This window comes from Rhipicephalus microplus, chromosome 4 (assembly GCF_043290135.1).
Source record: "Rhipicephalus microplus isolate Deutch F79 chromosome 4, USDA_Rmic, whole genome shotgun sequence".
Classification (NCBI taxonomy): Eukaryota; Metazoa; Arthropoda; class Arachnida; order Ixodida; family Ixodidae; genus Rhipicephalus; species Rhipicephalus microplus.
In genome coordinates, this window is record NC_134703.1 from 19,534,157 (window position 1) to 19,552,405 (window position 18,249).

At 49.8% G+C, this 18,249-nt stretch overlaps 1 protein-coding gene across 3 annotated transcripts in view; it reads right to left on the reverse strand.

Moving 5' to 3' along the window:
* The window catches only part of CdGAPr (GTPase-activating protein CdGAPr), a 156,779-nt gene that overhangs the window by 20,639 nt on the left and 117,891 nt on the right, over nucleotides 1-18,249 (reverse strand). For 2 of the 3 annotated variants that reach the window (XM_075892241.1, XM_037422459.2), the window contains exon 5: nucleotides 4,932-5,150. In XM_075892241.1, the coding sequence (XP_075748356.1) occupies nucleotides 4,932-5,150 (219 nt within the window). Of the gene's footprint in view, nucleotides 1-439; nucleotides 557-4,931; nucleotides 5,151-18,249 lie in introns of those variants that run through there. The other variant, XM_075892242.1, reaches the window with a different exon arrangement.

Genomic DNA, 18,249 nt, shown 5'->3' on the forward strand with positions numbered 1-18,249 from the left:
TCGGCGCGCAGCTCGAAAACTACGCACCCATTGTGCGCGCCACAGGCGCGCAGTAGTGACGCATGGCAGATTGAGGCAGTGCCACACATGGCCCGCGACCGACCATAAACCATCGAGGGCCTAACTAGACCAGAGCGGAGCCGGGGGTCGAGACCGGCGGAAACGGGGCCGTGTAGCGCATTTCGCCCGGCCGTTTCGTCCACGAAACGTCGCGCGATGCGTTTCTTCCTGGCAGGCCTAATGACGGCTCTCCTCGATTTAGTGCACCCAACGGCCTCGCGAAGCACGATGTACTTCTCAAGGGCCCCGCTGGATGTCGCAATGCAACCGGGACAGCGAAAGCGGCCGCAACGCAACTGCGCTGGCCACAGGCAACGACTCGAGGTTCATCAGACCACTAAACGGTTCACGCAGTTACGAACACCAGCAGCGACCTTACTTTGATACGGAGACGAACGAGAAACCCTGCTTGAGCATCGCAGGGGGACATGTTGATGCACTACGGGCGATGGAAGGCCGTGCTCGTCGAGAAGGAAGTCGAGGCGCACGAGGTCCGGCCCGTCTGTCCCAAGGATTAAAAGAAGTGCCGCGTATTGCAAAAAAAAAAAAAACAAAACAAAACAAAACCTAAAAACTTCAGATGCCGGTGATGAAATTGTCGCTATCTGCTTACTAGAGCCGATATTTCAAATGATAGCGCACGCGAGTCAAGCCCAAAGTCACGCGGCGAAGCATTCGCCGAATCCATTTACAATCGTGCCCTGCTCTTTCACTTCTTTTTTGTACGGGAATCACTATGCTTATCTCAACCACTTTGTATGTGTAATATGTGTGAATTTCTGCGCATGGTATTTCGTCACTGAAAAGAAATAAACAAAAAAAAACGAATTGTTTGATGGTAACTGATGGAGACGCATGAACACGACGACTGAACGGCGACTTTACCAATAACGAGTGCTGCGCCACATCTCAACGCAACGATCGAACCGTCAAAACGCTATAGCGCGCCTGCTTCCTTCTGGCGCGGCCGATAACGTTATGCCGGGTTGGCTGCACCGCCATGGTAAATTGATCCGCCAACATGGCAGTTCTAAGACCCGTGTCGGTGGCGTATAGCCAGGGGGTGGCACACCGGGCCCATGCTTCCCCACCTTCTTGAAAAACAATGCTGCCTACACTCCAGTCTATATGACGACGCCGGCAAGTGAAAGCGTCGGTACCTTCGTGGTTCACACCACTGCCTGCTGTGCCGTCAACGACGCGTTCTCGCGACGCGACAATTTTTGTCTTCAGCATTTGCCAGACAGACCATTTGGTGTATAGGCTACGCGTCGCAAGAAACAGGGGCGTAGCCAAAACTTTTATTCAGGGTGGGTGGGGACCCCATGAAATGGTCATCTTCCTTTCTGTGTATGCCATGCTAAACAGCAATTAACGGGGCAGGGGGGCACGGGTTCGGTGTGCCACCTCTTAGCTGTACGCCCCGGCATAGAATGACGGGCAAGATGACAAAGCACGCACGTCCGCCGCGGTGGTTACTGTGCTCGGCTGGTGACCCGAAGGTCGCGGTTTTGATCCCGGCATTTCCATGAAGGCCCGGTGTACAATGCGCGATCTCAGTGCAAGTTAAAGAACACCCGATAGTCCATACTTCCGAAGCGCTTTACTATTGCGTGCCTCGTAATCATATCGTGGTTTTGGTACGTAAAACACCAGCTATTGTGATATATAAAATTACGCAAACGTCGCGTTGCCGAAGTGAAAAAAAAAATGCAGGGCGTTAGCTGCCCTCCAGCTCTAATAGTCTGGAGGCAACTGCAAGCAAGAGGGAAAAAAAAAGCAAAAAAAGAAGACGAGAGAAAAACTAAGAGGGTCGACCCTCGTCATGCGTGCGACATGTATCAACAGCTCTCCTTCTCGAGAGTCACGAACGATCAAGACAAGCACGCTGGCCCTCTCAGAACCTAGAAAACGGGGCGCCGGCAAACGCCGATGTTGATATGTCCACGCCCTGTAACGAGAAAATAACCCCCTCCCCCCCGCTTTGATGATAATTACATAATGCGCACTGGAAAGGGAAAGTGCCGCTCGAAGCAAAGACGCAGCCCCAGACGCTCACCAGCAAACAGACACCGCCACATGGCGCGCCGTGCATTCAGGAGTAAATAGATGATGGGTGCGACTCATGCAGGCGGGTCACCACCGGCTGGAGCATCTCGCAGATGTGCTTCATCCATCTGCCCCAGAAGAAGTCGAGGAGGTACTATTTAAAAGCCACCCGAATTTCGCAGGTCACGGAGGCACGCTCAAAACACGGAGGACGAGCTCGCAGCTATAAGTCACCAAATTAGTAGAAGCACGCATCTGTTCGCGCACTTCAGATACCCACATCTTCGTTCGTGGTTCACACACTTTCCAGATGTACTCAGGCGCATACCTCTCAGCCAACACACCCTGTGAGCAGGGCAAGGTCATTAGTGGGCTGCGCTTGCGATTGTATCAGGCTTTTACTGCGACAGCGTCTTTCCCTTTAGATTCTAAATGTGTTGTGTTTTGCAAGAAACATACTAGGAGATATTCGCACTGCCTGAAGACATATACTCGCATAAACAGCTGGGCTACGTGTCCCAAGAAGCGCTACAGCTGGTCCTGGAAGCGAGTGCCAACGCTAAAGGGACGTCTCACAGCCAGCGCGCTGCATCGGCCCAACATAATTTACATGGTTGTGTTCTAGTAACACCGCGACAACTTCAGGAATAGACAAAAAAGGACAGGAAAGTCCTTTTTATCTCTTCCTGAAGTTGTCGCGCTGTTACTATAGAACACGACCACGATGAACCTACTCGCCCAAATTAAGCTCTTGTTGCTATAATTTACATTATTGATTGTGTTGGACAAACGTCCCAGAGCCACGCCTTAGCGTGAGGGTCACTGAGAATACACTATGCCGGTGGTTTTCAGCCGCCGATGTGAGGGCGCCCTTTGTGAACTGTTCGCAGTGATGGCGGGCCCCTCGGTGTGACGAACGAAAACGTGGAGGTGTGGGGAGGGAGACGTGCTCGCCACCCTTCTAAGCGAAAAACAGAACAGGCGAATACCTTAAAAGTTGCATATACAGTTACTCTACAGGCGAAGGAAACGCAGCGTTATTGCGGCTGATGTAGCAGGATTAGTATTTCATTGAGGCGTCGGGACGATCTTGTTCAGAAAGTTTAATTCCTGGAGCTGGACCAGGAATTAGGAATAGGTCAAGACTATAGCCTCCGGAAACTCCTTTTTTTTTTCGCGGACGATGGAGTCGCGGAACGCCAACGGCTCCGCGGACTCCCCATTTAAGGACCACAGAACTATGCCTCTCATACATGATTACTTCGGACCATACCTAGCTTCTCTTATAAGATTTCCCATACAACATGAACGCTTTCGAGGACGACCTGAATCGTCACGCTGGCAGATATTGCTCACCGTATGGTGCCAGAGAATTTAGTGCGCATTTTCTACGCTCGCGTATCGAGCAACGTTCTTTTTAATGTTTCGACACAGTTCAACTGCACTCGCGAAATTCGAAGAGCTTGGCACCACTAAGCAAACGGCAGGTTTCACGGGAACGCAAGCATCGAGGGTTTTCGGTGGCGCAGTAATTTGTTCACTCCCGTCGTCGAGGGGCATGCAGCAAAGGGGACGGAACACGAAGCCCGCCGAGAGCGAGGCAGACAGGCGCTGCGGGTCGCGTCTTATCGGACGAAAGCGGGGATTTGGTGCGGAAGGACGCGAGCGCTCGGTTCACTAGAGCCGGCGGCCGCTGGCGAAAGCCGCACCAGCTGGTTTGCTCGCCGCACACACATTCACCCGAAGGTCCTGGCCCCCGCTCGACGCCGTAAAGCTTTTGGCACAGAAGAGCTGCGGAGCGATCGCGCACCCGACCCCAGATGTCGCCATGTGGTACACGATCTCGCGTCACCACACAGATACCGATAAGGGAGCGCGACGACTATACGTGCGTTACATGCGCGCGACAACGCCAGGCCACCCGACGGTGAAGGAAATACGAGACAGCTCAAGGGGACAGCGCGAGGTGTTTCCCGCGTCTCCTGAAGCCCTGCTCGAGCGCGCGATGGGCTTCCACAGCTGCGGCGCATTCCACGTTCGTGAAGGATGCATACATACCGCACATAGGATATATCTAGTAATAGACTTGCGGGACATCTAGCATGCAGTCGAAATATATCTATTGGCGCAAACAAATAAGATCAGAATTATGCCATTCAAGATATTAACTTTATTATACATTTTTCAAGGCTTTGTAGGGAATGCTTGAGGCTGCCAGATTGCATTCAGATACTCACGAACTTCGTCGTGACAGCAGCTGTTGCAACACGAAACAAAAAAAAAACTAAACAAAAACAACGGAGCACCACACCAACTCACAGCGAAGCCGCCTTCTTCACCTTATCTCTCTGCCGCATCCCCAATGGTCCGCCAACCCATGATTCTGCGCTCTAGGAAGTCACCCCAGAGCTTGGTTCCCTCCCAGTGGTCTTAACCAATTTCGCGAATACATGGCAAACGCTCAATGCGTACTCTGTCCCGGTATGTCCGAGCGATCTTGGTCGTTTATCGATACACGCATACTTTTAATAATCTGTTCTTTGGAATGTTGCAATGGGCGAGCGTGGAAGATGCAGACAACTGCCACATCTGCTGACCCCCGCCGGAAGAGCACATGTGTACGCAGGCGCAGGCACCATAATCTATGCTCTCGTGGGCAAGTGTTGGGCCACATCCTTAACGCATTTGAACATGGTCACAGAGAGCATATATGACCAGTTTGGTAGGCGAAACGTAGTGGAGGCAGTCATGCTGCTGCTAATGATCGTAACATAGCACGCAAGCCAATCCGAACGGTTTCGATTACGGGCCGAAGCACGCACCTGGAAGGAGATCTCATCGGGCGCCTGGGCTGCGTAGCTGCGCGTCACGTAGGCGGCGGCCACGGCGGGCGTGTTGATGGCCGACTCGTCCGTCACCAGCAGCCGGTGACCGCGGTTGTCGAGCTCCAGCCAGTTGAGCACCGAGCCGCAGCTCACCAGGTTGCCCACCAGGCACGAGAAGCGGCACAGGTAGTCCGACAGAAGCTCGCGCACCAACACCTGCGGAATATGAACAAATAGGCGAGACGCATATATAGAACAGCCGTCAGTGAGTCTCGATCGACACCGTTTCGTATCAGTTGGCGGAGGCAGGTCAAACTAAACTATTTAAACCATGAAGACACCTGTAAACGAATCCAACTCATCACGTGCAAGGTATAGCCTCAATAATGCATGTGTTGAACCAAAGCGCAAATAGCTGCTGATTTACCGTCACCTATGCTACAAGCTGGCACATGTACCGTTATGTGGTTCGTTGCGGCGTGCCGACATGTTGCCTACACTGCTGCTGCTGCACTTTGGGTGTGATAAGTCTATAACCGGGATGCTCGTAAAAAGGCGCACTTTCTAAGGTTACTGTTTTGCTGTTGTCTGCCAACGCTGCCCCTACCGGCGTGGGAGTAGCAGTATACCTGCACGGTTCAAAGCTTCTCACCGCCTAGAGTGGCCCTATACATCATCAGAACCCCTGAACCACTCAGAGCAACTTGGTTACCTTCGTCGAATCTGTCTCGCGAGCGCAAGTGCTGACGGGCATACCGCGGCACTCTCCGCCATTAGCTTGCCCACTTAGCGGGGCCCCCCATTTCACCGTGGATCGCAAGAAATGTCCAGGTGCCGCTGCCTCCACCAACGCGCAAATTATACTTCAGTAGCGGCTAGGCGGCGAAGCAAATGTGCTCATTTTTCCCGGAGAAAGGAAGGCCAGTCAACTTCTCTCTTTTATCTGCCAGCCGATTTTCGCACACGCTAACGACGGCAACGATTCTCAGCACCTCGTTACACGGCCTCGTTAGGAGAAAAAACAGCACACGTCGACTGGCATTTTTTAAATCGCATCGTGTAGAACGGGCGTCAGACGTGCTCGTCAACCGACGCACTGGCGAGGCAAAATGTCTGCGAATTGACCCATAATAAAAAAAGTTCTCAAACATGGTCCAAAGCATCGCATGCGGGCAAAGTAAGCCAGTCATACATGAGGTGTATGCAAATGCAATCCTCGATTACTCCACCACCCCATACAAAAACTTTGCCTGGAACTCGGGTTGTAATCCCGCGCGTTTGCTTTTTGAGAAACTTAAAGCGAGTCAATGCAAGAATGTGATTTAATTGAGAACTGCCACTGAGTAAGGAAAAAAAAAAGCACAAGCACTCGCGCTCAATGTTGCAGCAAACCCTTCCTAAAAAGGTTAGGTTGGCAACTCGTACATCGTCATGGTCACATTGAGAGTGCGACGCAGACGATCCTTTAGATACATACACAAAAGTCCCAACAAAGGCTCGTAGATAATACTGTATTCTCACAACCGATTTTCCATCTCTTTCCCTGCAGGGAATCTGAATTTCGAGGGCGCCAGTTTGCTCTGTGAACTTTCCCATCCCGACGCGAGACTGCATGTGGTCCCCAGAAAACGACGTACGACGCAACAACGTGCGTTGTATGCCATTTCGAAATAACGCGCCATGATAGGCGTTTGGAGCGCTTTCGCCGTTTCCTGGTGGGAATGTATACGCGTGGATGTTAGACGACGACCCGGGGAGTCGAATGCGCTCCCCGTCGGTCGCCAGGAATAACTGCGCTCGCTCCGCAGAGAACGCAAGGACCCCGCGGGAACTCGCCGCACACGCAAACACACAGTGCCATTTCGGGCAGGGTGCCGCAGCGGGCGCGCAGAACGCGAGTTCATATATACGCGCAAGTATTTGCTTGCACGCATGCGAGCCATCCCGAGAAGCGCCGCAAACAGGAAGCAACTGGCGAATGAATCTCGCTACGCGTTCACGCCCAACTCTCGGCTCTTTTCTTTTTTTGATGTTTTTCGTAGTGAGGGTGTGACAACGCCAGTGCTTCAAAACATTTGTGGCGTCGTATTATGCACCGCGGTTTCTGCTCCTGTAGTCCTTGTTAGCGTGATCGGCTCCCAAGCGAGAAGAGACACTGCGCTTAAGCCACCGTGCATACATAGGCATTTGCCAGTGGCATACAGAACTGAGGACGGAGAAACGCACTAAAAGACTTGTGACAGCCAAATCACTCAAGCCAAATGACTATTTAAGTGAACAGACGAACAACATAGGAATACTCAGTGTCAGTCACTGAACAGAAAGAGTTAAAAATACACATATCGTCAGCGTGTTTCCTCGTTATTTGTTCTTATCTGTTTGCAGACGTGGTTGACAAGATAACAGAGCACGAAGGCACTGTCGTGGGGAACGAACTAGATAATGGATATATCGCGCAAAATATACGGCATGGTAGATGGCTCTATACCTCTATATAAACAAAAGGGGAATGTAGCCGCTAAGGCAGCGAATCGAGACTGACTTAAGTCTTACCTATTTTATGAATCAGCAACATGCCAAGTGCAAATGAGAGAGATAACATTTGTATTATAGTTACATGCTCCTCAAGTGATTCGGTAAGATCAACAAGTTTTCTGAACGACCTGAACAAAAGAAACAATTATAGAGACGGCTGCTCGCGTAGCTCGGATGCCTCGACCGACTATAACCGACGACTTTGGGCCTATATACTAGCAGTGCATACGCACGTATATATAGAAGAGCGAACCCAATTCCTCGCGGCTGGCAAGGTGCGATAAACATTCCGGCCACTATAACGCTCCCTTATACTCTATAGTGGCGAATGCGTCGGCCGCGTGATACGGCACATATGATGCACGTTATTTTCGTGCCCTACTCGAACAGGGCCCGCTATCGTATGTACTTGACGGATGCCATGCGCAACGCGGGCTCCATACGGAAAGCTCCGCGGAGGAGCGCCGTACAAATCGAGAACTAGAGTCGACAGGCGAAAAGAACGGCTGGGTCTCCGGGTCGGGTAAGAATAACAATATAAACGCACGAAAAAAAAAAGAAATACGACGTGCCGGTAGATATACATAGCGTTGACGCGAGGCGATGAAGGAAATTCGGCTATTTCGGTGCCGAGCGCCCCAGGGGCGGGAATTGTTTCCGCGAATGGCATCGTTTGTGCAGTCGAAGCGGTGTCAGTTATAAAATGGATTCGTCTTTCCGTCCGGAAAAAAAGTGCGCACGTGTAAAGTTTCCTTTCGCCATAAACGTCGCGGGACGTACGAAGAATAACAGACATGTTCGAGGAACGGGGTATCACTGTATACAGGAGATAAGAAAAGAAACTGAGGAACCTCTGCCGCACATATATATTCAATCTAAGACGATGCACGCTACAGGAAAGGAAAAAAAAACAAAGACTGGAGTATAATACGAAAGGAACGTTGAATCAACAAAGTAATTGTCCTGCGACACAAGTCGAGGAAAGTTTAATTAAAGCCATTCCCAATCTCTTCTGCGGTGTATATACATGTACGCCTTTTTCCGCGTGCCAACATTGTATAGAAGGAAAGAACGGGGGCTAAAAGAAAGAGGCTAGCTAAAAAAAAATCAGAAAGAATTAAGGACACGGAGGAGTTATAATGGGAAAAGAGAAAGTAGGGGAAATGATGGAAAAAGAAAGACGCCTATTTCCGTGGCGGAAGTCTCCATCAGCGCGGCACCTTTGACCGACGCGAGAGGCACCTCGAGAAAACAACGCAAAACGTATACGCGGCTGCTGACCGTTCGCGGTAATCGCTCTTCAAAAGCGAAAAGAAAAAAGGAACAAAAATAAAAAAGGCGGGGGGGGGCAGCTCAAAGCGAATAAGAGAGAGGGAGGGGCGATGAAGTTCAAGGAAGCGTCGAGTATACGCATGCAGCAGCTGCTCCATCGGGCTCGACACCATACGCGTCCCGGCAGCAGCCTGGCCAATGATCGCTCACGGAAGGCACAGCAGCATGACCGACCCAACACGACCGCGCAAACCCTGTCTTCGTCCACCATGCACGCACGATGCCTTTCGTATTTTCGCCCCACCGGCCGGTCTATATTACGCGTATAGAACGACGGCTTGGCGCAGGCTGCGCCCCAATTCTGGGGAAACTTCACTATTGTTTGAGGCTGTTCTGTCAAGATTCCGCGCAAGTGGAGAGAAGCCGGGGCTTTATTCTGGACCTAACGCGAACACCAGCGATAATGCTGGAAGATTCAATCAGGCGTGTATGAGGTGAGGCGGGTTCAAGTGACGTCATCCTGCACCATTTTGTTGTACGATTCCCAGCTTCGCTGTTCTGGAGATAAGCTTACCAAGATAAAAAAAAAGTCCCCTTTTTTACTGTGTGTTTTGTACAACAAGATGGCGGCCGCAATGACGTCGGTGCACACGCCATATAAAAGCAGAGGCTTTTTACTGACTAACAGGTTACCGACTACTGTGCACGATCGCCGCCATCAGTGTTGCATTATTGTAGAGTGTTGTTACAGTGTGTACAGCTGCTGCACTGACTTTTCGATTCCTGGGCACAAGTTTCGTCCGATGAAGAGTTTCGTCTTGAACAGCGCGACCACCGTTTCCTCTAACGTCACGACCACGTGACCTTACGGAGCTCTATAGGAGACCGTGACTCACGGGAGGGAAAATGCATCACCCGATCGGTTCTGCTTTATCTCTCATCTCAATGATGCGTGTCCGTCGATGCTCCATTGTAACGCAAAGCGCGCGTGCTCGACATACGGCAGTCGCTATTAGCTAAACGGAACCGAAACGTTCGCGTAACGAGATTGATTGATTTGTGGGGTTTAACGTCGCAAAACCCCCACATGATTATGAGAGACGCCGTAGTGGAGGGCTCCGGAAATTTCGACCACTTGAGGTTCTTTAACGTGCGCCCAAATGTGAGCACACGGGCCTACGGCGTAACGAGAAACGCGCGATTCGTGTTGAGTGCCGCGGCGCGTTCAGACTGCCGACGCTGTCCGTGAGAATCTCTGTGGGCGAATTTCCGCTACACTGGCGAATTCTGAAATAGCGTGACCGTTTTGAAACGACAAGGTTAGGCTGCCGCAGACCCACGTGTCCCGACAAAATGTCGGGTAATTACAAGAATGTGCGTAATTTTGAGGTTGTTTGAAATAGCGCCCATGTACAACTTCGGTGGGCCAGCAACCTTGAAAGTTGCGCCCCTGTAGCAATCGCGGTGAGACGGTATAATACCCCCGTCACACGAGAAGGTTTAATGTCATTGGCACCCAATGACATTTACTCTTAATGACATTAGTTGGCGGTCGTCTAATGTCATTCAAAGAAAATGACTTCAGAAAACGAATGAGCTAGCCGAACTCGTTCGAAAGAGTTTTCGTCGCGAAGTTGTACTCACGCCGAAAAAGGGCCGGGAACAGATTATATATGAAAGGGTTAACAAATCATAACAAGTATTAATATGGTTTTACTCTTAAGTATTGCTTAATTTCTTTGCATACAATTAAACTGAGCCGTTAGAATATTATCGTTCACAGCGACATTCTCAAAAGCGTCACTGGCCATGTTGGCCATGAGCTCATTGTTTACGCTAGCCTCAGAGCTCTCAGGTAGCCCACAGCTGACTCGCTGAACCCATGTCGTCAACGGAGGTGGATAGCGGCACGCAGCCTGCGTTGAAAGAAATGGTCTGTTGGACAGAAGCCGAAAATTTCACTCTGAAGATATTATGGAAACATTTTTTATAACCATTAGTATACACAACACAATTTCTTTCACACGCTGCGACTGCTTTTGTTCAGTTCATTGATCGATTGATATGTGGGCTTTAACGTCCCAAAACCACCATATGATTATGAGAGACGCCGTAGTGGAGGGCTCCGGAAATTTCGACCACCTGGATTAACGTGCACCCAAATCTGAGCACACGGGCCTACAACATTACCACCTCCATCGGAAGTGCAGCCGCCGCAGCCGGGATTCGATCCCGCGGCCCGAGGGTCAGCAGACGAGTACCTTAGTCCCGTCTTAGCGACATCGCGATTGCCATCATTTGCAAATGAAATTATATCTTTCCGTATAGCAGCACACGTCTCCTAATGCCATTCGATGTGTCTAATGTCATTAGACTAAAATGACACTAAACTTTCTCGTGTGACACGGGTATAAGGTACATTACATCTCTGACCGCACAGAATTTAAAGTGATCTGCGCAAATTCATAGACAGCCATTTTAGTTTTAAAAAGACTTTTAGGGAAGATTCCCAGAAGTTCTATTTACAAACAGAGAAGTTGCCGCGCAGTACAGCGGAAAATGAAAGTGAGCCACTTCACAGGCGCCGCTTATGAGCAACGACTCCTCGCTGCCGCTACTTACGTTATATGACGGCAATCCGATAACGGCGATAACAGCACATCAAATAAAGGCCCCCTCCTCCCCTCTGTCGAATCCCGTACAGGAGGGCAGGCAATAAAGGCCTCCGACAACACCGAGCAATACTCCCACGGGCACACGTGTCCATGCCACGGCGTAATCTTACACCACGACCCAACCATACACGCCTGTAAATATTCCCATGTCCACCATTCTGTGTAGAAGACCACAGCACACCGAAGCGGTCTTAGCTATGCTTCCACATCTGCCAACAGGCCGCTCATTAAACAAGTATTCATGTGGGCCCGTATTCACAATAACACCTCACACTAGAAGTTTGCGTAAGATAATATTTCAGCCAACCACCATGCGGAACATAATAATAATATCAGTAGACCGATAAGAAAACTCACTGGTGAGAAGCGTTGTGAATTCGATCTTCAGTATACTGCCGCGTGCACGCAATGGTAACAATAACCAGCGCAATTAAAAAAAAAGCAGAGCCCGGACTTTATTTTTTAATAACGAATAACCATAAAGTTGCGCGTACACTATGACTCTGAAGACTTTATCAATATAGAAGTACCTATTAAAGGAAAAGAAAACAACCACCCATTTGCAGCCACAAGCCATTCCAGTGCCTTCATACTACAATCGGGTGGATGTCTTCTTTCCCTTTCTTAACCCTCCCGCCACCTTGCGGGCTTCCGCAGAACTCATCTGCAATAGTTGTGTCCACATGCTTTGCGTTGTCGGTGAATTCACCCTCGCGCTTGTCAATGGCTAGCTCCCTCGTAAGCTGAATTGGCAGAGCGAGCCCCCCGGAGAGGCGTTGGTCCCGGGTTCCAACCCCGGACCAGGACTAATTTTTCGGCAACTAAGAAGCTTTTATTTCTGAGAAATCCGTACGAATTTCCTTGTGGTTTCGCGCTACAGATGGGCGGATGTCTTCTTTCCCCTTTCTTAACCGTCCACCACCTTGCGGGTTTCCGAAGAACTCATTTGCAATAGAATGACTTATCTTAAGGGTTCCTTTAGGTCACTAAAGCCAGTTTCTTACGATGGTTCGCTCATTTATATATACTCTATAATACTAGTCCGTTGTCCGGTAATTACTGCCCAACCCGGGTAAGGTTGTTAACAGCAATGGCTGCTCGCGACTGAGGTGATTAGCATGGCGCACATAACAAGTGCTCGCCGCCGCAGAGATGCCACGCGCCACCACGCGAGGAGGCGGCCTGCCGAGAAGGGAGCGGCCGACGACGATAGACCGCGCGCGAATATAAAAGCGTTCAAGACGCGAGCGATGAAAGAAGGTAACAACTCAGAATCTTAAACTGCAGGCGCACCGCGGCGCACTCAAAGGAGGCGCACACGGCGATGATACATAACGATATACATAACTTCCGATTTGTTACGCAATCGCGCGATCACCATCGCGGCTGGCTGGTTGTGCATAGCCAGTGTCGGCGAGGAAGGGGGATTATATGTGAATTACAAGAAGAAGGAGAGAAAGGCCGGTGCCAGTAGGGCACTATACCGAGCAGCGGCAGGTACGGATACCGAGAAGCGACCCTTATAGTATACTCTTGCGATCGAGTGCATGCATGCGCAAACTGATAACGGAAGCCTGGATTTACGGGGTGGTTCCGCTTTTCACGGCGAGGGTTTACGACCAGCGCAACCGCGGCAGTCTCGCAAAGGCGCGACCCGTTACAGCTGACCTCGCGATGATTTAGCACTTGGAATGACAGTCAGCCCGGGTGCCAACAGGCCTCCTCGGCGAACGAAAAAAAAAAAAGCACAGCTACAGTTATAATGCGACGATTGAATGCATGCAACTATAGTCTAAGATTCTAGCCACCCTAACTAATCTGTTCATGATGGCATAGCGATGCGCTAATGGGCACCATGAATTCCAACTTCCTTTTGCGACAGCAGCGCCAGAACGCATCACAATGAAAGGAGCAAAGCTGGATAGGCACGATAAACATTAGCCGTGGAGTTGTTACGTATCAAGGCGCGAGTGTCCGTTATATGGAAGCTGGCAAGTCCGCATGCGCTTCATGCGATGATCGATTAACCAACCACAAAGCGCGTTATCGTGCCTACCATAGTTTCGCGACACTCTTTATCGCAGCCCTATCGGCCGATGGCCGCGAAACTGGGCTTGTAAGTAACAGCTAGACAGCACCCTCTGGCGACTGCGCAGTGACATTATATTAAAAAAATTTCAGCAACATAAACGAAAACTTCAGCTGTTGAACTTAGCGCTCGTCTTTTAAATTCTGTCCAGTGATTTGTTTTTCAATCTCTGTTACACTATCATAAGCGCATTGCTTAGCCATTATGTCACAACTTGCAAATGAGTGATGCATATAAGTGATCGAAACAATGTATAAGAATGTATCCTCGGTGGTAGCATATACTATTTAATTTAACGTCTCTTTTCTGAGTATGTCGATACCAAGTAAATGGAATAAAACGCCGTAGCAATGGCGCAGTATTTTCTGCTACGTTTTATACTAACGTAAGCTGTATGCACCGAATGAAGGAAATGTATACAATTTTTGAAATGGCCGAGCGTGAGATAACGCAGTTTGTGGCAATCACAAATAGCTGGCAATATAATATGTTTCACACAACTCTAGCATGTGCGCTTGTTTCTCTGCTCATCGCCAAAGGAAGGATAACGTTTTGTAAAAGGACTAAAACTAAATGTATACCTCTCCTGAAGTGCTGCCCGCATCGCGAAAAATTCCCAAATCCCCCCCCCCCCCACACACACACAATGTGAGCCGGCTCGACTTGTGCCTGAAAAAGTGTTGCGGATTCTATATGCGACGGCCAAACACCGATACAGTCAAAAACACCACGCACTCGTGAGTCCGACCCCCCCCCCCCCCCCCCCATCGCCCACACACAAAAGCAGGTAGTGTCGAGAACAATACAAGGCTCCGACACTGGCGAGGCAGGGTGGAGGAAGAGGACGTACAGTGGTGCTACATCGCGAGCCACTGAACCAGGAAGGCCAGTCGGTGAGTAAGGAAAGAAACCCCCTCCCTCCACTGCACCCCCGGAGGAACGAGAGATTAATTTCCAGCGCGCCAACGCCGCGCCCCACTGCTGCTGCTGCTGCGGGACCGACATTTCGCCCTGACCTCGAATCCGCAGATGGTGCGCCTGCCTTGACCGACCGCCATCGAGGACCGAGAAGATCATGCTGGAGGTATTTCGACGCGCACAGAGGGTGGGAGAACGCATTCGAATCAGATCTGCACAGCACACGCGAAGGAGGTAGCTCACATTGCACGAAATCGTATAATGCGAAATGTTCGATCAGGCTGTGATGATGATTCATTCACGGGTATAATCGCGATCGATCCGACTCAAACAAGACGAGTCCACTATCACGGCTAAGGCCGGGAAAAGGGAAGCGTGTTATACCCCTCGTTCCCGACGCCAGAATTTTTTCATTTCGCAAACGCGCACGCATGCAAACGCGCACGCATGCAAACGCACACACACATAGGAACATACACCGATGCTTCTTTAACCCTTCTCCCCCGCTCAGAAATGATTTCTGGCTCCACCCTAGCTGGGCAAGAGGTAAAAGAGAGAACCGCAAGCGAATGCGGTAACACAGTTGTACTTTTCAAAACGTGCACCACTCGCACAGAGGAAGTATCTTCATATGTGAGCGCGAACAGGTTGAGTTGAGAAGTCTGTATGATCCGGCCGCGTTTACAGAAGTATTGTGAATAAAAGTACGTGAGATAACCAATTAGTTATCGGCAGGCTGATTCAATTCGCCTCGACCACGACCCGCCGGTGCTTACACGAACCCGACGACCGGATTTCGACCCGGCTTTGACAGCTGCGTGCACATGCAACTATATCGACACAGCTTCAAACACACACGTCGTAGCCTTAGTCGCACTCATCTGGAGAAAAATACAGGTCAACGGTGTACGCTGGAGAATGAACCGCACAAGCTGCAGATGATTGGCGACGTTAAAAATATGCGGGCGTTTTGGCATCGTATTCGTTCAGCGATGAAAATTAGTGGCATGTTTCTCGAAACAAATATGTGAGAATATGCATGAAACAAATAAGTACAGAAATTAGAAATCAAAAACTCAACATTGCAGTTTTTTCGTGCGTATCGGTGTTACAACGAGTGAATCTCTCTCTCTCTCTCTCTCTCTGTCACACACACACACACACACACACACACACACGCGCGCACACACACGCGCGCGCGCGCACACACACACACACACACACACACACACACACACACACACACACACACACACACACACACACACACACACACACAACACAACACAAACGCCGTTCGAGCGAGTGGTGACACAGTTTTGGTCACCCCTTTACATCGGAAGTAAGAGGGAAGGCGCATAGTTATAAAACGCTCCTGCGTTGAAAATCTCGCGGTGGGCGAGATGCTCGACGCGGTCGGCAAACAAAAACCCTGAGCGGTGGCCCCGATGCGTGCCAGGCCCTTTCCGGAACGGAGCGACCGCCAGTTGCACAACTCCGCGATTGACTGCGTGTCGTTTCCACAAGACGCCCCCCAAAAAAACGATGGTGCCACGACCTATACGTGGGTGGCTGCGCACACTCGAATGACCACCATCCACGTGCATGCGCGAGAGGAGAGCCAGTCACCTGGCCGGGCTTAGAAACAGAGAATCACCCTTTTGTTTCATCACGCACCCGTAAAAAAGGCCTCCACACATGGCTCTGGAAGGCAGCGGGTTACGGGCAGATTCTGTCAGCATAGGTCGGTAAAAATTGAGTAAAAGAACTCAAACTCACTCATGAAATATACTTTGTGCCTATAGAGTGCACTCGGCCTCAGACTCACCAAATTTTTCCTGAGCCGGACTCACTCGTACTTGCACGTTTATCTTTCAAGTTCGGTATGAAAAGTGAGTGTATATCTACAGAGAACGTGAAGTCGTGTTTGTAAAAAAACACAATTTCGTACACACTGTGGACCACGCGAAACGTATCGCTTTATGCACAACCAAGAACGGCGCTCTCATTCTGCATATTCGGAGCAGTTCACAGTTCATATGAGCGTTTTAGTACAGCTTGCATTGTCATGCTATGCAACGCTGACATTCTTCACAGCATGTCATTCAAAAAAAGCATGTTGTGATTGTTTACAGTACTGAGTGATTTCATTCAACGATTGCAATCATGATAACCGATACGGTGACAATAATAGGGCGGTTGCGTAGCATGTCGAATTAGGACCGCTTTAGAACAGAAAGTGCCCCCATATATATGAACTTAGCTTCTATTAGCGCGGTACATATGAAAAGGAAAGAGGAAAGAATACAGTTGACAGTTGGAAGTTTAGCGCCTACCTGTCTTGACGTCTCTGTATTCTTTCCTCTTTCCTTTTCATATGTACCGCGCTAATAGAAGCTAAGTTCATGGATAACCAACTCGCCCGAGCCACAACACTTTTGAACCCCCATATATACTTTGATTCATTTGATTTTTGTATTCGTATCCCCCTCATACCACCAATTAATGGTTCGGACGCCGGCGCACCGTTTTGGTCTTCAGGAAGATACTTAATCATTATTACTACGATACGGAAAAGTACGCTAAGTACGGCCCGAGGCCCCAGAAGGGGAGCAGCCGGGTCAGCGCTCCCAATATCCGGCCATAGTCTCTATCCCAAGCATTGACGGCTGCCACTAAGACAACCGCGGAGACCTCGAGAGCCGAACCACTGACCGGCACTAATACCGTGACACGGCCGTACGCGCCTGAGCGGCTCGGCCTACGGTATATAAAGCCAGTCACTGCGCAAGGCCACTCGCATTCGATACAAGGGAAAGGCTTGCAAGATTAGGACTGGCAACGACGGCTAATCCAGACAGACTGCGAAGCGAGACTTCTAAAAATGGCATCGGTAAGCTAAAAAAAAGAGAAACAAAAACGGCCGACTTGTTTTACTTCTGTTCATCCGGCTGGCTCCCTCTGTTTCTCAGCGCAGAGCCTCGGAGGCTCCGGCCTGATAATTGACGCGTATCGTGGTGGGCGTCGATCGACACGAGAAGAGAGCGGCGAAACACGCCTGCGGATAATCGAGATTGAATAAGGCGAGTGGAGTGACGCACGCCAATACGCCACATATATATGTCTCACGAGAAACCGTTCAGTGCATTCCCGTACTGAAAGCAACTGACATTTACTCGGTTGTTTAAGAAAAACACTTATTAATGTTAATCAAGCTTTGTAATGCCGGGGAGAAGTTATGCCTGGTAAAAAAAAAATACACTGTGAGACAACACGCCCAATTTTCACCCTACTTACAGGATGATTACTTTTTTGGGGGCGTTATATATATTGAATATATCAAATATGGCAGAGTGGGCACCCTTTAAAAACCTCGTGTTCGTTGAGACAGTCATTACTAGAGCGGATAAAACGAAGTCAAAACTTACATATTTAGTGCTTTGGGTAAGAGTGCGGAAGGCCGGCTCAAGACATTGTAATTACTTCTTATATTGTACTGTAGCTACCGCTATTCAGCATTTGCACCACCCCCCAATCCCCCCCCCCCCACTGTGCCAATGTATAAGTACGAATTTGCGTCACTCCCCTCTTAGGTGACTTATGTAAAGAGCTCCTGCGTATTTAGAGGAAATGATCGCGAGTTTTCTCTGGTGGACGCGTCAAAGCGAGTTCTTAACAGCTAATGAAGATGGAGACAACGTACTCTATATACAAAAAGGGCGACAACGTGACATCCATTTGTAGCGCGCTAGAAACAACCTACAAGCACGCGTAGGTTGCTGAACACACTGCATCCTTCTCGCAAGATGAGTTTCGGAATGCACGT